Below are 22,448 nucleotides of genomic sequence, written 5' to 3' on the forward strand. Positions count from 1 at the left end.
GACAGGGTGAAGTTTAGGTTAATGTGTCAAGTATTACGTTATTGTGAAACAATTTATCTCAAAATTCTGTAAAGGCAATTGGCAAATTATCTAGCTCATAAAATCTTGCAATTTGATCTAGGAGAACGTATGCACTCCAGCAAATGCGTACGGCGGTGCAGTGGGCGTATTGTGTCGAGTGATATCCAGATGGTCGGCATTGGTTTCTAATTTGACGTACTGAAGCCGTCTGGAACAAGAGTGCTAAGAGCCAAGCCATGGGGAAGAAAATTCATTCTCTCTGTTCACATGACCAGTGTAACAGCCAAAATAACAAGGGCTTTGTTGTTGTTGCTTAGACGTTTTGATGTTCGAATTTTGATAAGGATGTAGATCCTGCCAATACGGAAGTTCAGCCAATGTTGTAGCACGACAAGTTGATGCCCTAGTTACGTCGTGCGGTTCGGGTTAGTTTCACCGAGATGAGGAAAAGGTAACGAGCAACTTTTATCATTCTCTTTTTTAAACCCTTTTTGGAGCCTCCTTCTATTTTGTTCCTCCAGCTAATATAAAAGCTGTACAAAAACGAAAGCAAATCTCAGAGGAGCAGGCAAAATGCATGGACATAATTTAAGTTGCTTCTGTAAAATCAACAAAACAAACAAAAAATATTATAAAATTGAATTTAATTTAAAAAAACAACAACAACAAACAAACAAAAAATGAAAAAAAAACAAATTTTCGTTTTTTTTTTCAGTTTTAAGAAAAATAAACACTCAGGAAACTAATATTATCATCTCTCTCTCTCTCTCTTTTTGTGCTTAAGTAGAAAGCATGTATGGCGAGCACTGCGAAAGTAACATAAAACATTTTGCGTAATCAAATTAAGTTGGGCGTCCATAGCCTAGTGGTTATGGCGTCTGTTGATCATCAATGACCCTAGATGAGGCTTAGAGGGATTGAAGCAATGTGCATGGAAACATGGAACATGGAACCTGAACTTGGGGCGCGAGTCTACGGTCGATGATCAACTTTTGCCAAATTAACAACTTTTGAGATTAAAAATTAATAAAACAAAACAAAAGGCAGTGCATAAAATTAAGCAACGTAACGTAACGTAATAATGTCATTAATAATTAAACTAATAACACGTTCTGGTAGAAGATAGCAAATGATATCTTTCCAGGTGATCTGCTATGTCAACGTTCGAATCTTGACAGATGCCAAAAAATATTTTCAGCTTAAAGTTTCGTTTTAAGTCCATTTTTAGGTTTTTTATGTACTTGGGATTGTGTAGATATGCGTTTTAGAATTTTCCTTGGTTGCATACTGAATTTAATCGAGGGTTGCAACTTGAAAGTAACATGCTATTCTCCTTCTCCATTTCAAATTTTTTACCTTAAGCTGCAGTGACTTGCGTATGTGAGATGCGTGATGTTGACAACTTGTTATTATGGTGTGCCATTGTACGAACGTTTAGTAGATATTGAATTACTGATAGTCCGAGTTCCGGCTTACTATCAGAAGGTACTAGCGCGACACACAGAAAAGGGCGCCCTTTTTGTTTACTCCTTTTTTCGGCTTCGCGCTACTAGTACCTTCTCGTAGTAAGGGTCTCGGGTAATTGAGGCCGAGCCCGACTGAGTACTGTTTGGATATTCAAATTTTTCTTAGGTAGGCCTATCTGTTAAATTCATTTCTGCCATTGGAGCAGCTACAGGTATGAAAACTATTGATCCGGCAGCCGAATTTGGTGCTTTTTATTTTTAATTAGAAAAATTCCTTATAAAAATCAGTCCCAATAAATTCCTCCAATAATCCAGCATCATTCTTCTGTTGTTTTTAACTATTGCCTTCTTTAACTCCTTTGTTTGTCTTCGAATGAGGTAATAATTCAGCAAACACAAGAATGATGCTGGATATGTTTTATTTACAGTGACAACATAACATCGGTGGCATTCCCTTCGGACACCGAGTGATCCCAAGGCATCAGGTACATCCAGGATATCTGCAAGTACAATTTAAAAATTTATTCTGTTAACCCCTAACGATCAATCCAGGACTTGGTTTTCTTGTCTAGTCGTCTAAGGCGGTCTAAGGGTCTAAACGTTACAATCAGGTTGCAAAAAATATTGCAGAGATAAATTACTTGCTTTAAAAACAATATTTAGTAGCAAAGCTGGGTGCATAAAACATGCATTTTAATCTAGACAAATGAGAATACGAATTCATTACTTGGGAAACTGCTACGAATTGTGATTATTCCCCTCGCGCTATCGGGAGTGCGTGGAACATCATTCAGAGAACTACGCTAGTGCCTGATGACATCCATAGGTGATTTTCTAGAACCCTCTCAGCTATTACTTTCCAATAGATTAAAGGTAGTAATTGCAACCTTTGGCAGGGCTTGTACCATTTGCCTCGGAAGGTGTATAAATGCCTGGTAGTATTCCAATGTTTGCTATCACTTACCGAGTTGAGCTCAGCAACAGCAGAACAGCAAGAAATCAATCTTTTCTTTAGAATGAAACAGCAGACGTAATTTAACTTTCTTATTTGATGTGAATTGGAAATATACTGTAATTTTCAGTAATTGCATGTTGTTCTCTCTTACAGGTTCGCTGTAATTGTCTTGGTAGTATTGTGTTCAGTTCAACCTTAGCTTAAAGAAACTGGTGATGATAGTTTTGCTCCTCTAACGAAAACATCGGAAGAAGAAAACTCGCCTGTGTCCCGCCTTAACATTGTTGAAGACGCAACGGGTAGACAGTCTTTGCCAATGCTTCCTCAACCATGCTCAACCAAGAATTACCATAGGGTCTACTGTACGTCTAGGTGTAAAGGTGTTCCGTAGGCCTATAATAGGCCTATCGTGAAACAAACTCGATTCACCATGACACGCTTGTTTTTTACACAAGTTTTATAAAGAGAAACATGTTAAATGCGAAGGGTTAACGAGAACATTTTTGTATGAAACATATCATTTGACATTAATGTTATACTTCAAGAACGACTGTGATGAACGAATAAATATGGGAGATGAAATGTTCAGCGCTTTAAAAAAACTTGGCCTCTAATAGTATTTTGGAGCTGCTTCAGTGTAGTAGCTTGGGGCAGAGTAGTACTTTGGAGCCTCAGTGTAATAGCTGGGAGCCGCATAAGTGGTGGTGTAGTATTCGGGCGCCTTTGTAGTGTAGTATTTTGGAGCCTCTGTATAGTAGCTAGGAGTGGCATATGATGTGGTGTAGTATTCAGGTGCCTTGGTGGTGTAGTACTGTGGCTCTTCACTTTGGTAGTAGGTCGGAGCCGGATAGTACTTGCGAGCCTCAGTGTAGTAAACAGGGACAGCGTAAGTAGTGGTGTAGTATTCAGCTTTCTTGGTATAGTACTCCGGGGCTTTAGTTGTGTAGTATTCAACAGCCTTTGTGGTGTAATATTGGGGTGCCTCAGTGTAGTAAGATGGTGCAGCATATCTCCACACTCTCCTTCCTACCGTTACTGTTCGATGAGTCCACTCGACTGATTCCAATTGAGTTTTGTCCTCATTTTATAAGAATTTTTGTCAGCCTGATGTGCACGCCATCAATAGCCCATGGCATTGAAAATTACAAGTGCTGTGTGATGCTTACCCCTCCTTTATTGCTATTTTCGCCTACCTTATGACATCCTCTTCCCCATTTCCTTCTCTTTTTGGCCGTTGGCAATTGCGATTTAAGGCCACGTATTTTCTTGTCTTAAATTTTCATTCAAAACGTTATGATGGTAAAAATAAAAGAAGGACGTGTCCTTTAATGCCATTGCAATGTCAAACTCTAACTGGAATCGTAGGATTGACAATAATTGTCATAAATAAACAATAAGGATCCTACATAAGATTGTCGTTGCTTTTTCAACGGGTAACTGATTGAATGATAGAATGACAAGGGACATTGCTTAATGCTTATACGGGTAAATACAAATCTAAATATTGAACTCTAATAGTAAATTGAACTCGGCGATTAATATTTGCGCTCTCGTTTCGTATAACTCTTAGCCAATGCATAAACCCATTAGTGTCGACATCGGCCGCAAGGTGATATGGAGGATTCTTGCATGTCATTAACGGTGTTGATGCGTGATGCCACACCCTAAATCGTGAGTGCTAGATAATAATTCGAAATTTTAAACATTTAATTAAGTTATTTGTTTTATAGTCAAGTCAAATGATATTCAACACTGTTTCCCCGATAATGTTCATTTAAGACATTACGTCATAGTTTCTCAGAATTTAAATGGGAGTTAATTTATGTCGGAAATTGCCCGATTGTGTTATCAACGTAGTTTGGTGCCTAAATTCACGGTATATAAGAGTTGAGTGCATTTCTATGTGTAGCGGCACTTGAAATGACTGGGTATGGCACCCTCCCAATGTTGGGATTGCTAGTAACCAAGAGTCTGTAAGCAAATACAACTCGAAACGTCAAGCGTTGGTATGGGATTGGCCCACCATTCCAATGCAAGGCTGAATAGAGAGGTAAGAGCTATCAGCTGATGTCATGATAGATCGGATCAATAGCTGTACTATTACGATTCGGTCCATCGTGACAGGTCTGGAGGATACTAGCATGTCATTCAAGAGCTTAGCGCAACCATTTTTTTCTTTTCTTTTTTTCACAATCAAGTGAAATTGCGCAAACAATGAACTCTAGCTGCTAGTACCCAATTTTGAGCATTGACTTTCTACTTGACATTTTCAATGGAAAACTAGGAAAACCCACGATAGCGATTGCAAATGCAGCATGAGAGGATCTTCGCTACACCACACAGTGCAATAGAGGCGGGGTAAGAAACTGGAAATTCGAAAATGTTCAACTTCAAGATGCCTTTGGGCTAAAGCGATGAATCAGGGTGGCGGTAGGTATTATAAAAATGAACGTGTGAAGTGGAAGTAAACCAGTTACGTTGGTGCCTTCAAACTGACTCCATCGTCGGCAACATATTGCATCGGCGAAATATTGCATATTCGGCTGTCAATCATGCGTAAGACAAAGTCGTTCATTCATTTTTGCATTTTCCAGCAGCCCTACAAACTATAATGTTTCCCCCACTAGTTCATTGTATGGATCGATTACTGAACTGTTTAATTTTTGAATTTGTAGGGGACTACGATGTCATGCTGCGGTTCGCTTTTGCCCTTTCGATGGCTACATCGGCGGGTACCGATGGGTTTGTCCTCATCTGGACACTAGACTACACAACCCCTACGCCCTACTACACCACCTCGTATGCTGCTCCCTCTTACAGCACCAAGGCTCTCGAATATTATACCACATATGCAGCTCCCAGCTACTACACCGAGTCTCCCAACTACTTAGTCTACTACACGACCAGAACGCCCAAATACTACACGACCATATACTCCGCTCCAACATACTACACTCAAGCCATTAAATACTATGCTGCTCAAAGGTATTGTACACCATTTCTTCGGCAGAGCAAATACTACCTCATTATAACAGTGTACGCTCTTTACCTGACCTCAGGTTAAACCATCAAATCTATGACCGCCGAGTGCTGACGTGTACTTCTTTATTTTAACATTTTTACCTTAAGCTCCACCGAATTCCTTATGGAACTGCTTGATTTTGAAAACTTGCTACTACGTTATGTTATTGTACTAGCGTTTTCGGGGATATTAGATTACTGATTTACTGAATTTTAGAATTTAGAAATATGTTATATTAATTCCTGTCATTGGAGCAGCCATAGGTATTTAAACTATTGATCCAGCAGCCGAAACTGGCGCTTTTCTATTTTTATTTATAAAACTTACGACCAGCTGTTGCCGTTAAAGGGTACGGACGCTGACTGGTAGTTGTTATACAAGTTTTCACAAATATGTTGTTTGTGTAAAAAAATCTTTGTGAAAAACTGGCTTGCAATGAAGTTGAGTTATGGTTCCAAAGCTGCATTATGGGGATAGAAAGTCTCACTATAGAATTAGACAATCCTGTTGGAATTTATTTTCCTGGAGAGGAAGTGTCTGGAGTAGTTCACATCTCAAATGTCAGCAGTAAAATACTGAAAGGTTTTTATTGATGTCTTTTAAAATTTCACTCATTGTTACACTTTTAACTTTGGTAGGAATATACCTGGAATGTCAAGGCTATGCAAAATTTTGTTTCAATGAATTGAGTAGTGAGACTTACTATTCAGCTGAAGAAACTTATCTAGACCTGAAAATTCCTGTAATTACCAATGAAGGTATCAATTTATATATTTAGTGACAAGCAATGTTCAATATTTTTATTATCTTATATACATTAATTGTTTTACTTGCAGGCAGAGAAACATTTGAACTTGTCAGTGGAGTTCACCAATTTCCATTTGCGTTTGCACTTCCAAAAAAAATTCCCTCTTCATTTCAAACTGAGATGTTGGAAAAATTTGGCTATGGCCATGTCAAATACTCAATCAAAGTAGTTTTGAAGAGATCTTCACGTCAAGCAAATGGAGAAACCTGCTACATTCCATTCACTGTTAGTTTACTTTTCAAAAATTATTTTGGAATGTCTCGAAAATACCATAAAAAATAATATTTTTCTTTAGGGAGTTTTGAAGCCGTCATGGAAACCAAATTACGAATATGTGCTCGCTTTTACAGTCAAAACCATTGTTGACTTAAATACAATCCCAAAAGCAGCAGTAAAATTATTTCTACATGATATGTGTTACGAAATCACCTGACTCGATCAAAGGGAACGAACGTTTTCGTTAAATTAAATCGACAATCGGCCGTGTTCGACTTTAACTAGGTTTGTATTTCAGAGCAAACACGAAAAACGCCCGAACTCGAGCTACGCCTGGACCGAACTGCCCGTCCCTCACGCAGGAGGTCGGGGCGACGTTGTCAGACCGCGACGAAAAGTACAACAGCGCCACATTTACAACATTCGGCCCTTCCTGACAGAAAGATCTAGGATCTTAATTAAGGACGGCCCGACACATACAATTCGAAATAGTCAGACGGACAGATAAGACGGACAACAAAATGAATAAACAAAATTTTGAAATGAAGCATGTTATCGACCATTAGATTAAGACGGACGACCAGAAGTAAACGGCACGACAGTTGAAATTAACCTAAAAAGTCTGGAGAAGATGGACGGTTTACTGTACGCGTCAGAACAGCCACTTGACTCGTCAATGCCTCCATGGCCTGGAATAACGAGTCAGTAGATCGGGTCTTTTCGGGCGTCTTTTCGTAGATTTTCTCGGTCTCTTTTGAAGCACTTGAGCCGACCGGCGAATCACTAATGCTCTCTAGACGGCGAATCTCGATAAGAAAAGCGTTGACCGAAATGGGGGTTTCCCATCATAACCGACTGTATCCCGGGGTGAAGAAGTCCTCGAATAAGGAAAGGAATCAGTTCCGCATCCGTGAGAGGAACAGCCCGACGACGACATAACTTAACTTTGTCCAGCACATAGGTGGATCCCGACTCGTCAGGCAGCTGCTTTCGTCCTTCCACCATGGCTTGCCATTGACTCTCGGTCAGTTGTAATTCGAAGGCTCCACGTATCCCGTTAATCCAGTCGTTCCATTGAATCAAATTCACTCCTATTTCTTCCTGCCACGTGAGCGCTTTGCCGAACAGTGAACTAATGGCGGCTCTCCTTTTGTCTCCGTCAACCCAGTTTTCTGCGAGAGCCTTTCTATTTACCATTTGCAGCCAATCTTGAATACTTTCACCCGTAGATCCAGAGTATTTTACATCTACATCTAAAACTGCTCGAACCACTACGGTTGGCACCGGCGGAACGACGGGTGGGCCAGGAGCGGGAACAGCTAGGAGCCGATTAGTCAGGGCCGTCAGTAAATTCTGATGTTGCTGCATCTGTTGTTGTTGTAGTTGTTGGTTGGCTGCCAGTGCGGCCAATGCAGCGTTTAGTGCGTTCGGATCCATTGCGGCAGGTAAAATTTCTACCTCCTCTTTAGCGTCTTGAAAATGTTCCACACCCCTGTTGGTACAACGTTCTGGGAAGCACAAGCAGTTTTCGTCGCACTGCTGCCCTTCTCTGACACACACACACCTCGCACACCGTCCTACCTCACAACGACATTGACGCATCTAACAAATCTCGACGATTGATCTAATTTCCTTCCGTACAACCAGTAGGGATGTCAGCTGTAGCGACGCAGAACGTCAGCCACTGCAACACCAGCCACCGTTATATAACAACAAAATGCCCTTCCGCACAACTAAAATGTTGCGTTTGCCAAAATCGGATAGCGTGAACGAACGTCTTTTTACCAGAATAAATCAACACAATCGGACCGTTTTCGACTTTTAAACCACGTTTGTATTGGGAACAAATCTCCAACGCTCGTCACACGAGCTTCGCCTGAGCCGAACAAATCTCCAACGCTCGTCACACGAGCTTCGCCTGAACCGAACAAATCTCCAACGCTCGTCACACGAGCTTCGCCTGAACAAACAAACAAATCTCTCCAACGCTCGTCACACGAGCTTTGCCTGAACCGAACAAATCTCCAACGCTCGTCACACGAGCTTCGCCTGAGCCTGACTGCCCTTCCGCACAACTAACGGGAATGTCAGCGGTAGCGACGCATGAACGTCAGCCACTGCAACACTAGCCGTTGTTAGTTTACAAAAATGCCCTTCTTCACAACCAGCAGGGATGTCAGCGGTAGCGACGCATAAACGTCAGCCACTGCAACACCAGCCGCTGTTGTTTCACACACAAAGAAAAGTGCAACGAGAAATGTCTATTCACCGATCCGCCATGTTAGTTTGGCGCCAAGGATGGGAAGAATCCGCCACGAAATCAAGCAAATCGGGATGAAATTCGCTCCCAAGCACCCAAATGCCACGTTCAGCGACAAGATTTTCCTCTGGAAAATGTCGATGGATGTTGAAATCCGCCTCTGCAAGTTGGATGTTTCTGATAAAGTCGGATGATCAGTTTTCGCAAGGGGTCACCACGCCGTCGCCGCCACGGGAAGCGAGCACTCGATCACTTCTTTCACTAAAATGGCGTCCTCTCGCGAGTTCTCTACCGGTACCAGTAGCCAGTTTTCAGAACTATCTGGGGACCGAAATCTCGCCGCTGCCACCAAATGTTACGAAATCACCTGACTCGATCAAAGGGAACGAACGTTTTCGTTAAATTAAATCGACAATCGGCCGTGTTCGACTTTAACTAGGTTTGTATTTCAGTTGCAAACACGAAAAACGCCTGAGCTCGAGCTACGCCTGGACCGAACTGCCCTTCCCTCACGCAGGAGGTCGGGGCGACGTTGTCAGACCGCGACGAAAAGTACAACAGCGCCACATTTACAACATATTTTTCAAAATCACCATCTTTTAAATTTTATTGATAGCTACCAACACAATCAATAAAAACCAAGTCCGTTTTTCGTTGGTTTTGCTGCCGATCTGGACTTATTACGGTAACACTGTATCTAGACCGTACAGGCTATGTCGCAGGTGAAACCATTTTCTTGCATGCAGATGTAGACAACCAAAGCATGACAACATTGCTTGGTGCAACGGTTTTTCTCATTGAGGTAGTTTTTGTTTATTTAAAAACCTTTGGTGTCCTGAAGAGCGTTGATTTTCATACCCACAACAAATCCAAAACCTACGAACGCGTTTTGTGTGAACAGACAACAGAAACGGCGCGGAAGAGTGTTCCAAGAAGCACCTCAAGTGTTCCCAATCGTCGTCCCTACAATGACACCATCCTATTTGCATTTTTGTGATGTTATTGACGTCTCCTACAAAATTGAGGTAAAATGGGTCTGAGAACGTTGTAATCTCGTGTTGAGTATTCATGGACGGGGGCGACGGGCAAGTGGTCACCTTTGGGCTAGAATCCAGCATCATCAGCGGTCCAGGTTAAAGTGAATTTCTGACCTTCAGGGGAAACCCAGTAAGAGGATCCCTTGTTGGTGTTTCCCATAACGTCCTCGTAGGTAGCCTTGCCGTAAGAATCGTAGGCGACTCCTTGCATCTTCTTTTGGGCCTGGGACTCTTCACGAGTGGTGTAGTCAGACTGGGCGTAGCTATGAATTGAAAGAATTAAGTTTATTAATAAGTGTACTTTTAATCCCCATCTTAATAAGATAAGAAATGAAATTGACTTACCTCCATTGGCTGCTGCCATCGAGGTTGCGTTCATCAGATTGGCTGGTGACGGTGATGTCGGCATATTTGTTATCCTTGTAGGCTGGTGCGGAGTAGGCTGGTGCGGGGTAGGCTGGTGCGGGTTAGCTAGGAGAGTAGGGTACTTTGGTGCTGGGTAGCTGGGGGCTTTGTATTCCGGCTTGTAGCTAGTATTAGTAAAGCTATAGCGAAGTATCGTACAGGTTTACACATAAAAACTTAATGGAACTGATTAGATTTTTCCTAAATATGAGAGAACTAATCGAATACAATCTTTACAAGTGAAGGCGGTCATCATTTTTAGACACCACCTTTCTTTATCGCTCCATGTGATTGTTTTTTCCTTCACCCTATCGCCACTGGTGCTTGTTTCTTTTTACATTTGGTGACCCAACCGATGGGTCATCATCCCCTACACCACCCAGCTACAGGTGGTGTAGCTGGGTGCAGCATAATATTTAGGAGCCTCGGTGTAGTAGCTTGGTGTAGCGTAAGTCGTTGTGTAGTACTCCGTTGCCTTTGTTGTGTAGTATTTGGGTGACTCGGTGTAGTAACTTGGAGGAGCGTATGTCGTAGTGTAATAAACTGGGGCCTCTGCGTAGTAACTTGGAGCCGAGTAGTACTTTGGGGCTTCAGTGTAGTACGTCGGAGCAGCATACGTAGTTGTGTAGTATTCCGGCGCTTTGGTCGTGTAGTAATTGGTAGGCTCGGTGTAGTAGCTCGGGGCAGCATTTGTTGTCGTGTAATACTCGGCCTTCTTCGTTGTGATCCTACATAAGATTGTCGTTGCTTTTCAACGAGAAACTGATTGAATGACAAGGGACATTACTTAATGCTTATACGGGTAAATACAAATCTTAATATTGAAATCTAATTGTAAATTGAACTCGGCGATTAATATTTGCGCTCTCACCTCGTATAACTCTTAGCCTATGCATTCACTTATTAGTGCTAACATCGGCCGCAAGGCGATATGGAGGATTATTGCATGCCATTAACGGTATTGATGCGTGATGCCACACCCTAATTCGTGAGTGCTTGAAAGTAATACGCAATTTTAAACATTTAATTAAGTTATTTGTTTTATAGTCAAGTCAAATGATATTCATCATTGTTTTCCCAATAATGTTCATTTAAGACATTGTGTAATATTTTCTCAGAATTTAAATGGGAGTTAGTTTTATGTCGGAAATTGCCCGATTGTGTTATCAACGTAGTTTGGTGCCTAAATTCACGGTATATAAGAGTTGAGTGCATTTCTATGTGTAGCGGCACTTGAAATGACTGGGTGACGGGCTCTCCCACTGTTATAGGCCTAACGACGGGACTGCTATAGTAACCAAGAGTCTGTAAGCAATTACAACTCGAAAGGTGAAGCGTTGGAATGGGATTGGCCCCCATTTGCAATGCAAGACTGAATAGAGAGGTAAGAGCCCTCAGCTGATGTCACGATGTGGATCATATAGTACAGCAATATGATCTCCGTCCGGGCAGGTCTGGAGGTTACTAAAATAGCAAGTCAATCAAGTGCTTAGCGCAACCCTTTTTTTTTCTTTTTTTTTTTTTTTTAATAACTAAAATCCAAACTGGCTAACCAAAACTTCTAATATCTAGTCCGAATATTTGAGCATTTCCTTTTAAGGGAATTTCAGGTTGAAATTAGGAAATTAACATTGGTGGTGGAAATGCAAACTAAAAAATTGTACGCTACGCAATTAAACACTGTAAAGATAAGTGGATTTCAACCTTGCCCAATTCTATGTTAATTAGCTAATGCTATGAATTAAAGCAATGTTCTATGCTACGCAACTAAATAGCTATATAAATTATACCAGACTGATGAATACCAATTGGTCGTGTAGTACTTGGGAGGCTCGGTGTAGTAGCTCGGGGCAGCATATGTTGTCGTGTAATACTCGGCCTTCTTCGTTGTGTAGTACGCGGGAGCCTTAGTGGTGTAGTAGGACGCCGGAGTGGTGTAGTACCCGGATGAAGACGATCCCATCGGTCCACCCACGGCCTCTCCAGCCATCAAAGAAACAACAACCAACAGCAGCATTGTGACGTAGTTAGCTGCAAATTGAAGAAGAATGCGGTTTAAGGTATGATCTGAACAAATAGCCTTATAAAACATAATGCATCAGTTCTTTACAATATCCAAGAGTCAATAAATGAGCCTGGTTTTCCCATAACTACAAGATGTAAATCCTGAGTACATAAAACTAAACAATACGATCATCACTTTGAAAATCTTGCTAGAAATTCCGGTTCAAAACATGTTTGATAAAAATGACAGGCTTCAACGAGAAAAATAGAATTCATTCAAAACAACAGTGAGATTAACGTAAGATATTTACCCATGATAATAAGTGAAATTTGACTTGGTAACGAACAGCTGGATAACACGACTCTCTTTACTACCATTGCTGATCGATGAGTCCACTCGACTAATTCAAATTGAATTTTGTCCTCATTTTATAAGAATTTTTGTCAGCCTGATGTGCACGCCATCAATAGCCCATGGCATTGAAAATTACAAGTGCTGTATGATGCTTACCCCTCCTTTATTGATATTTTCGCCTACCTTATGACATCCTCTTCCCCATTTCCTTCTCTTTTTGGCCGTTTGCAATTGCGATTTAAGGCCACGTATTTTCTTGTCTTAAATTTTCATTCAAAACGTTATGATGATAAAAATAAAAGAAGGACGTGTCCTTTAATGCCATTGCAATGTCAAACTCTAACTGGAATCGTAGGATTGACAATAATTGTCATAAATAAACAATAAAGATCCTACAAAGGTTGTCGTTGCGTTTTCAACGGGAAACTGATTGAATGACAAGGGACATTGCTTAATGCTTGTACGGGTAAATACAAATCTAAATATTGAAATCTAATCGTAAATTGAACGCGGCGATTAATATTTGCGCTCTCACCTCGTATAACTCTTAGCCTATGCATTCACTTATTAGTGCTAACATCGGCCGCAAGGCGATATGGAGGATTCTTGCATGTCGTTAACGGTCTTTATGCGTGATGCCACACCCTAATTCGTGAGTGCTTGAAAGTAATACGAAATTTTGAACATTTAATTAAGTTATTTGTTTTATAGTCAAGTCAAATGATATTCATCATTGTTTTCCCAATAATGTTCATTTAAGACATTGTGTAATATTTTCTCAGAATTTAAATGGGAGTTAGTTTTATGTCGGAAATTGCCCGATTGTGTTATCAACGTAGTTTGGTGCCTAAATTCACGGTATATAAGAGTTGAGTGCATTTCTATGTGTAGCGGCACTTAAAATGACTGGGCGACGGGCTCTCCCACTGTTATAGGCCTAATAACGACGGGACTGCTATAGTAACCAAGAGTCTGTAAGCAATTACAACTCGAAAGGTGAAGCGTTGGAATGGGATTGGCCCCCATTGCAATGCAAGACTGAATAGAGAGGTAAGAGCCCTCAGCTGATGTCACGATGTGGATCATATAGTACAGCAATATGATCTCCGTCCGGGCAGGTCTGGAGGTTACTAAAATAGCAAGTCAATCAAGTGCTTAGCGCAACCCTTTTTTTTTTTTTTTTTTTTCAACAACTATTTAAGCATTTCCCTAAAATAGAAATTACAGGATGAAACTAGGAAATTAGCTTTAATGGTGGAAATGCATACTGAAAAGAATTTCGCTACACTATGCTATTCAATGAAATAGGGTAAACAGCAGAAGTAAGATTTAAAGATGCCCAATAAATTCTCTATGCCAATGGGCTAACGTAATGAATGAAGTCAATATTCTGTACTGCGTATCAGAAGATATAATATCATAAACAGATTCACAAATATTTGATATAACTCTAAAATTTTAAACTGTAAATTAATGTTCAGAATTACAAAGCTGTTCAAAGCAAAATTGAAATTGCCTTCACCCACCTTATTTGATAAAGAATAGAAAAAATAATGGATTAGGTAACGATATACATTTGTATTCAACATTTCATTGAGAAACCACAATGTTATGGAACGACTGGTGAATGCATAAATATATATCAAGGAAATACTTAATTTGGAACGAGGACTACCAATGATAAAACAAAATCTAATTGACACTTCATCGAACTAGATAGACAACACAATTTTAACGATTAATAGTACTTTGGTGGCTCAGTGTAGTAGGATGGGGTTGCATATGTTGTGTAGTAGGCTGGAGCCTCGGTGTAGTAACTGGGAGCAGCGTAAGTGGTGGTGTAGTACTCTGGCGCTTTTGTGGTGTAGTATTTGGGGGCTTCAGTTTGGTAGTAACTTGGAGCTGAGTAGTACTTGGGTGCCTCGGTGTAGTAGATGGGAGCAGAATACTTTATGGTGTAGTACTCGGGGGCCTTCGTGGTGTAGTATTGTGGAGCCTCAGTCTGGTAATACTTTGGGGGCTCAGTGTAGTAGGCTGGAGCTGCGTAAGGTGTGGTGTATTACTCAGTTTTCTTGGGGTAATACTCCGGGGCTGCAGTAGTGTAGTATTCAGTGGCTTTAGTGGTGTAGGATTGGGGAGCTTCGGGAATAACACGAATCACCTTGTGCCTTTAGAAAACTTCTTTTTTAGTGTCCCAAATGGAAATGATACATGTAGCACAAAAAAAACTAGACTAAAATGGGATTCCTCTTTTTGAGGAAACAATAAGGCAAAATTGATTGCGAAAGAATCGATTTTTGTTTTCGTGTCTTTGGCCGCCAACGTTCTACACGTTACTTTAGTAACTACTGGAAATTCAAGCATTGCTAATTTCTTGTTTGATTTCCACTACACGACCAAAATAATTGTTGAATATTACCCGGTGTAATTAAGTTTAGCCGCCGTTGCTAGGGCTAACAAGCCGAAGACAAGGAGGATGCAATTCTTCATTTCTTGGCCGTCTAGTCGGATCGTTAACAAGCATACGTAGATGGGAACTGTATATACGATACAACCAGACTGTTATGTGTTGTAATCAGCGGCTGCACGTTTGTTATCACCATCTGCAATCTCATCATTTTATAACGGCAAGTTTGTTTTTAACCGCGACTGTCAATAATGACAAGCTGGCTTTTCACAGCAGAATGTCTTTAAACTGAGTGGTGAAGATTAGGCGTTACAAAGTCCACGGCAAATCAATGTCCACCTTGGAGTCTTGGACAGCACCAACGTCCTCGATAAACACATATTCTATTTATCCACTCTTCCTCCTCTGTGTATTAAATTAGACTCCCCACCCTCTCATTCATATCGTGACCAAGGGTACGAATCACGTGAAAGCCCAAAGTTCTTGTAACCTGTTGCCTTATATGTTTGTGTCACATTGGTTTCATAGTCTAAACGATAACAATAACAAAACTCGCTACATTCGATTTCAGAGTATATTATTTCCCGATTAAATCTTTTATTGCATAAGCCTCAATTTCCAATGTCGCATTCGTTCAACTCAACACCGTCCAACAGTTTTGCTCCTTTTGTCAATTAAATAGCATTCATGAACGCCTTGATTCCGTTCCAGGTTTCAGTGGCCGTCGATACAATTTGTGATGCCGGCAGTTGAAATCCGTACCGTCCTTTATCGCGGAGCTCAATCGTGTACGAATGGACAACGCCTTCGTTTTCATAATAATGATCCGTAGTAGTGCCCGATGCGATGTCTGTTAAATAGGCAACGAAAATTGTTACAAATTGAACACGAGTAAAGTGGAAAAGGGAATTAGTTTCAGTGCTGCAGATGTCTGACTTACAAAGGACGGTGCCTGTGCTACCGTATTCGTAAGGGGTTCCATAAGTAGCAACGAGTGCATCAACGCCTGCTTTCATGGCATTCATCTGGAAGAAGGAATATTTAAAAATAGATTGAAATCCTTTTCAATAAATAGGTTGGATGTGTTCTGTTACACCATTTCAGGGTACTCGACCGGCAGAGCACTTGAATAAGAGTACGATGATAGCCAGAGTTGGGAGTAGGAATGCATAGAAATGGCTGCCTTGACCCTTCCACGATCAGCAGCAATTAGAGCCTTTAAAATTGAAATTTGAATAATGAACTTGTTGCTCGATCAACGGGAAGAAGAAACTGGGTATACGTACGTCCAAAGTCTGAGACTCCGGCTCGGACAAGGCTGAAACTCCATGATGGGCTATAACGACGGACAGTGTAGGAGTACACAATTAATAGTGAAATATTATAGGATAAATTCAATGACGTAGAGCTTACTCTCTGAGCAAGGTAGGTTGGAGGATCCTTCCCCACCAAAACCAGACGGGAAGTTGCGATTGAGATCAACACCGACGCAGGCAGAGCCACTGTTAATCGCACGATTTTTTCGCCACAATCTGTCCTGTTTGTTGGCATCAGGTTAGGAAATGTTTAGCAACAGGTCAACGGTCTCTTAATTTTAAATCATTTAACCCCAAAAAGTTACTACGATAAAGCTTTCCTTACATTGCTCCAGCTGTTGGCGTAGCCGTCCGGATTAGCAACAGGCACAAACTTCCAGTCGTATTGATCAACGAGCGCAGTGATCTCGGCGTCAGTTCCAGCATATCCACTGGTGATCTACGTATACGCAAAACAATAATCCATTGATAAATACAAACGTACTGCATGTGACAATAGCTATTATATAGGCCTACCGTATCGATGATCCAGACGCAAGTAGCCGCAGTGATCCATTCCCTGGCGTGAATGATGCAATCAAACCAAGCAATCGGTTTGTTAGCAGAACGATCGCTACTGATGGTCGGTCCCTGAACGATTTGACGGCCTTCGACACTGGTACCTGCTACCAATGTAGATACCAATGGGTTGGTGCTAGCCAAATCGGCCAAGTAAGCCATGATCTATTTAGAATCACAATTGATGCTTAACACCAAATGAATATGCATAGGAGACTTTAGAAAATACAATTCACCTCCTCGTAGGTGTGATAGTTTTCCACGTCGATGGCCTTGTTGTTACTGGCAAGTGCTCGGCGAAGAGCGATGCTCTGCTGTTCTTCTTTTCCCAATACGCCCAGGTTAGCAATATGAATTTTGTGGTTCATGCCATGTTCAAGCAAAGCTCGTGCAACACGATTGTATCTATAATTCAATGAATTTTGTTTTGCATTAAGACGCTTCAAATATTGAGAAATCTAACGCTACATACGATTCGGGACTGACGTGAATGTCGGTGAATCGATTAGCGGCGACTGAGCGTGTCCAGAAATCGATAGAGCTGCTTGATTCCAAAGCGCTTAAAAATTTCACCTGCTCCTCTGTCTGCGGGACTACTCGAATTACCATATGCCTTATTTAGAAAATATATATCGATTCGTTTCAGATCTCAATTGATTAAGGACAGGAATGGGCAAGTAAAGGTGAAGCCTATTAAATAGACATATACATACCCCGAGTAGTCGACTTTGGTGGCGATGGCAAGCGAAAACAAGGCACAGAAGATCTGAACATGAATCTTAAGGCCACGTATTTTCTTGTCTTAAATTTTCATTCAAAACGTTATGATGATAAAAATAAAAGAAGGACGTGTCCTTTAATGCCATTGCAATGTCAAACTCTAACTGGAATCGTAGGATTGACAATAATTGTCATAAATAAACAATAAAGATCCTACAAAGGTTGTCGTTGCGTTTTCAACGGGAAACTGATTGAATGACAAGGGACATTGCTTAATGCTTGTACGGGTAAATACAAATCTAAATATTGAAATCTAATCGTAAATTGAACGCGGCGATTAATATTTGCGCTCTCACCTCGTATAACTCTTAGCCTATGCATTCACTTATTAGTGCTAACATCGGCCGCAAGGCGATATGGAGGATTCTTGCATGTCGTTAACGGTCTTTATGCGTGATGCCACACCCTAATTCGTGAGTGCTTGAAAGTAATACGAAATTTTGAACATTTAATTAAGTTATTTGTTTTATAGTCAAGTCAAATGATATTCATCATTGTTTTCCCAATAATGTTCATTTAAGACATTGTGTAATATTTTCTCAGAATTTAAATGGGAGTTAGTTTTATGTCGGAAATTGCCCGATTGTGTTATCAACGTAGTTTGGTGCCTAAATTCACGGTATATAAGAGTTGAGTGCATTTCTATGTGTAGCGGCACTTAAAATGACTGGGCGACGGGCTCTCCCACTGTTATAGGCCTAATAACGACGGGACTGCTATAGTAACCAAGAGTCTGTAAGCAATTACAACTCGAAAGGTGAAGCGTTGGAATGGGATTGGCCCCCCATTGCAATGCAAGACTGAATAGAGAGGTAAGAGCCCTCAGCTGATGTCACGATGTGGATCATATAGTACAGCAATATGATCTCCGTCCGGGCAGGTCTGGAGGTTACTAAAATAGCAAGTCAATCAAGTGCTTAGCGCAACCCTTTTTTTTTTTTTTTTTTTTCAACAACTATTTAAGCATTTCCCTAAAATAGAAATTACAGGATGAAACTAGGAAATTAGCTTTAATGGTGGAAATGCATACTGAAAAGAATTTCGCTACACTATGCTATTCAATGAAATAGGGTAAACAGCAGAAGTAAGATTTAAAGATGCCCAATAAATTCTCTATGCCAATGGGCTAACGTAATGAATGAAGTCAATATTCTGTACTGCGTATCAGAAGATATAATATCATAAACAGATTCACAAATATTTGATATAACTCTAAAATTTTAAACTGTAAATTAATGTTCAGAATTACAAAGCTGTTCAAAGCAAAATTGAAATTGCCTTCACCCACCTTATTTGATAAAGAATAGAAAAAATAATGGATTAGGTAACGATATACATTTGTATTCAACATTTCATTGAGAAACCACAATGTTATGGAACGACTGGTGAATGCATAAATATATATCAAGGAAATACTTAATTTGGAACGAGGACTACCAATGATAAAACAAAATCTAATTGACACTTCATCGAACTAGATAGACAACACAATTTTAACGATTAATAGTACTTTGGTGGCTCAGTGTAGTAGGATGGGGTTGCATATGTTGTGTAGTAGGCTGGAGCCTCGGTGTAGTAACTGGGAGCAGCGTAAGTGGTGGTGTAGTACTCTGGCGCTTTTGTGGTGTAGTATTTGGGGGCTTCAGTTTGGTAGTAACTTGGAGCTGAGTAGTACTTGGGTGCCTCGGTGTAGTAGATGGGAGCAGAATACTTTATGGTGTAGTACTCAGGGGCCTTCGTGGTGTAGTATTGTGGAGCCTCAGTCTGGTAATACTTTGGGGGCTCAGTGTAGTAGGCTGGAGCTGCGTAAGGTGTGGTGTATTACTCAGTTTTCTTGGGGTAATACTCCGGGGCTGCAGTAGTGTAGTATTCAGTGGCTTTAGTGGTGTAGGATTGGGGAGCTTCGGGAATAACACGAATCACCTTGTGCCTTTAGAAAACTTCTTTTTTAGTGTCCCAAATGGAAATGATACATGTAGCACAAAAAAACTAGACTAAAATGGGATTCCTCTTTTGAGGAAACAATAAGGCAAAATTGATTGCGAAAGAATCGATTTTTGTTTTCGTGTCTTTGGCCGCCAACGTTCTACACGTTACTTTAGTAACTAACTAAACTGGAAATTCAAGCATTGCTAATTTCTTGTTTGATTTCCACTACACGACCAAAATAATTGTTGAATATTACCCGGTGTAATTAAGTTTAGCCGCCGTTGCTAGGGCTAACAAGCCGAAGACAAGGAGGATGCAATTCTTCATTTCTTGGCCGTCTAGTCGGATCGTTAACAAGCATACGTAGATGGGAACTGTATATACGATACAACCAGACTGTTATGTGTTGTAATCAGCGGCTGCACGTTTGTTATCACCATCTGCAATCTCATCATTTTATAACGGCAAGTTTGTTTTTAACCGCGACTGTCAATAATGACAAGCTGGCTTTTCACAGCAGAATGTCTTTAAACTGAGTGGTGAAGATTAGGCGTTACAAAGTCCACGGCAAATCAATGTCCACCTTGGAGTCTTGGACAGCACCAACGTCCTCGATAAACACATATTCTATTTATCCACTCTTCCTCCTCTGTGTATTAAATTAGACTCCCCACCCTCTCATTCATATCGTGACCAAGGGTACGAATCACGTGAAAGCCCAAAGTTCTTGTAACCTGTTGCCTTATATGTTTGTGTCACATTGGTTTCATAGTCTAAACGATAACAATAACAAAACTCGCTACATTCGATTTCAGAGTATATTATTTCCCGATTAAATCTTTTATTGCATAAGCCTCAATTTCCAATGTCGCATTCGTTCAACTCAACACCGTCCAACAGTTTTGCTCCTTTTGTCAATTAAATAGCATTCATGAACGCCTTGATTCCGTTCCAGGTTTCAGTGGCCGTCGATACAATTTGTGATGCCGGCAGTTGAAATCCGTACCGTCCTTTATCGCGGAGCTCAATCGTGTACGAATGGACAACGCCTTCGTTTTCATAATAATGATCCGTAGTAGTGCCCGATGCGATGTCTGTTAAATAGGCAACGAAAATTGTTACAAATTGAACACGAGTAAAGTGGAAAATGGAATTAGTTTCAGTGCTGCAGATGTCTGACTTACAAAGGACGGTGCCTGTGCTACCGTATTCGTAAGGGGTTCCATAAGTAGCAACGAGTGCATCAACGCCTGCTTTCATGGCATTCATCTGGAAGAAGGAATATTTAAAAATAGATTGAAATCCTTTTCAATAAATAGGTTGGATGTGTTCTGTTACACCATTTCAGGGTACTCGACCGGCAGAGCACTTGAATAAGAGTACGATGATAGCCAGAGTTGGGAGTAGGAATGCATAGAAATGGCTGCCTTGACCCTTCCACGATCAGCAGCAATTAGAGCCTTTAAAATTGAAATTTGAATAATGAACTTGTTGCTCGATCAACGGGAAGAAGAAACTGGGTATACGTACGTCCAAAGTCTGAGACTCCGGCTCGGACAAGGCTGAAACTCCATGATGGGCTATAACGACGGACAGTGTAGGAGTACACAATTAATAGTGAAATATTATAGGATAAATTCAATGACGTAGAGCTTACTCTCTGAGCAAGGTAGGTTGGAGGATCCTTCCCCACCAAAACCAGACGGGAAGTTGCGATTGAGATCAACACCGACGCAGGCAGAGCCACTGTTAATCGCACGATTTTTTCGCCACAATCTGTCCTGTTTGTTGGCATCAGGTTAGGAAATGTTTAGCAACAGGTCAACGGTCTCTTAATTTTAAATCATTTAACCCCAAAAAGTTACTACGATAAAGCTTTCCTTACATTGCTCCAGCTGTTGGCGTAGCCGTCCGGATTAGCAACAGGCACAAACTTCCAGTCGTATTGATCAACGAGCGCAGTGATCTCGGCGTCAGTTCCAGCATATCCACTGGTGATCTACGTATACGCAAAACAATAATCCATTGATAAATACAAACGTACTGCATGTGACAATAGCTATTATATAGGCCTACCGTATCGATGATCCAGACGCAAGTAGCCGCAGTGATCCATTCCCTGGCGTGAATGATGCAATCAAACCAAGCAATCGGTTTGTTAGCAGAACGATCGCTACTGATGGTCGGTCGCCTGAACGATTTGACGGCCTTCGACACTGGTACCTGCTACCAATGTAGATACCAATGGGTTGGTGCTAGCCAAATCGGCCAAGTAAGCCATGATCTATTTAGAATCACAATTGATGCTTAACACCAAATGAATATGCATAGGAGACTTTAGAAAATACAATTCACCTCCTCGTAGGTGTGATAGTTTTCCACGTCGATGGCCTTGTTGTTACTGGCAAGTGCTCGGCGAAGAGCGATGCTCTGCTGTTCTTCTTTTCCCAATACGCCCAGGTTAGCAATATGAATTTTGTGGTTCATGCCATGTTCAAGCAAAGCTCGTGCAACACGATTGTATCTATAATTCAATGAATTTTGTTTTGCATTAAGACGCTTCAAATATTGAGAAATCTAACGCTACATACGATTCGGGACTGACGTGAATGTCGGTGAATCGATTAGCGGCGACTGAGCGTGTCCAGAAATCGATAGAGCTGCTTGATTCCAAAGCGCTTAAAAATTTCACCTGCTCCTCTGTCTGCGGGACTACTCGAATTACCAATATGCCTTATTTAGAAAATATATATCGATTCGTTTCAGATCTCAATTGATTAAGGACAGGAATGGGCAAGTAAAGGTGAAGCCTATTAAATAGACATATACATACCCCGAGTAGTCGACTTTGGTGGCGATGGCAAGCGAAAACAAGGCACAGAAGATCTGAACATGAATCTTAAGGCCAC

The 22,448-nt window shown here is 40.9% G+C and overlaps 3 protein-coding genes, 3 long non-coding RNA genes and 2 pseudogenes across 7 annotated transcripts; 2 read left to right on the forward strand and 6 right to left on the reverse strand.

The window, feature by feature from the left end:
- The first annotated feature begins 31 nt into the window (after nucleotides 1–31).
- On the forward strand, nucleotides 32–2,679 carry LOC123475415. The gene is made up of 3 exons (XR_006650445.1): nucleotides 32–472; nucleotides 1,654–2,313; nucleotides 2,384–2,679. It is a non-coding gene; the product is annotated as an uncharacterized LOC123475415 (long non-coding RNA).
- Nucleotides 2,680–2,930: 251 nt separating this feature from the next.
- On the reverse strand, nucleotides 2,931–3,909 carry LOC123475346 (extensin-2-like). The gene is made up of 3 exons (XM_045177942.1): nucleotides 3,849–3,909; nucleotides 3,636–3,712; nucleotides 2,931–3,520 (listed from the first exon to the last, which is right to left on the reverse strand). The coding sequence occupies exons 1-3, from the start codon at nucleotides 3,907–3,909 to the stop codon at nucleotides 3,053–3,055; spliced, it is 606 nt and encodes a 201-aa protein (XP_045033877.1). The 3' UTR covers nucleotides 2,931–3,052.
- On the forward strand, nucleotides 3,608–9,788 carry LOC123475347 (annotated as a pseudogene).
- A 476-nt stretch (nucleotides 9,789–10,264) lies between these two features.
- Nucleotides 10,265–12,645, reverse strand: LOC123475405 (extensin-2-like). 2 transcript variants are annotated; one of them, XM_045178035.1, is made up of 3 exons: nucleotides 12,506–12,645; nucleotides 11,996–12,221; nucleotides 10,265–10,918 (listed from the first exon to the last, which is right to left on the reverse strand). In XM_045178035.1, the coding sequence occupies exons 1-3, from the start codon at nucleotides 12,570–12,572 to the stop codon at nucleotides 10,561–10,563; spliced, it is 651 nt and encodes a 216-aa protein (XP_045033970.1). In that variant the 5' UTR covers nucleotides 12,573–12,645; the 3' UTR covers nucleotides 10,265–10,560. The 2 variants fall into 2 exon arrangements, with proteins under 2 accessions (XP_045033970.1, XP_045033969.1); XM_045178034.1 differs by having other exon boundaries at nucleotides 11,981–12,221.
- Nucleotides 12,646–14,414: 1,769 nt separating this feature from the next.
- Nucleotides 14,415–15,295, reverse strand: LOC123475411. Its single transcript, XR_006650436.1, has 2 exons — nucleotides 14,969–15,295; nucleotides 14,415–14,717 (listed from the first exon to the last, which is right to left on the reverse strand). It is a non-coding gene; the product is annotated as an uncharacterized LOC123475411 (long non-coding RNA).
- A 221-nt stretch (nucleotides 15,296–15,516) lies between these two features.
- LOC123475396 (carboxypeptidase A1-like) lies at nucleotides 15,517–17,640 on the reverse strand. The gene is made up of 10 exons (XM_045178028.1): nucleotides 17,544–17,640; nucleotides 17,303–17,443; nucleotides 17,067–17,235; nucleotides 16,789–16,995; nucleotides 16,598–16,711; nucleotides 16,370–16,493; nucleotides 16,243–16,292; nucleotides 16,053–16,172; nucleotides 15,897–15,981; nucleotides 15,517–15,806 (listed from the first exon to the last, which is right to left on the reverse strand). The coding sequence occupies exons 2-10, from the start codon at nucleotides 17,437–17,439 to the stop codon at nucleotides 15,631–15,633; spliced, it is 1,182 nt and encodes a 393-aa protein (XP_045033963.1). The 5' UTR covers nucleotides 17,440–17,443; nucleotides 17,544–17,640; the 3' UTR covers nucleotides 15,517–15,630.
- A 1,290-nt stretch (nucleotides 17,641–18,930) lies between these two features.
- LOC123475412 lies at nucleotides 18,931–20,122 on the reverse strand. The gene is made up of 2 exons (XR_006650437.1): nucleotides 19,796–20,122; nucleotides 18,931–19,540 (listed from the first exon to the last, which is right to left on the reverse strand). It is a non-coding gene; the product is annotated as an uncharacterized LOC123475412 (long non-coding RNA).
- A 221-nt stretch (nucleotides 20,123–20,343) lies between these two features.
- On the reverse strand, nucleotides 20,344–22,433 carry LOC123475348 (annotated as a pseudogene).
- Between the last annotated feature and the right edge of the window lie 15 nt (nucleotides 22,434–22,448).

The sequence above is a fragment of the Daphnia magna genome, linkage group LG8 (assembly GCF_020631705.1).
Source record: "Daphnia magna isolate NIES linkage group LG8, ASM2063170v1.1, whole genome shotgun sequence".
Classification (NCBI taxonomy): Eukaryota; Metazoa; Arthropoda; class Branchiopoda; order Diplostraca; family Daphniidae; genus Daphnia; species Daphnia magna.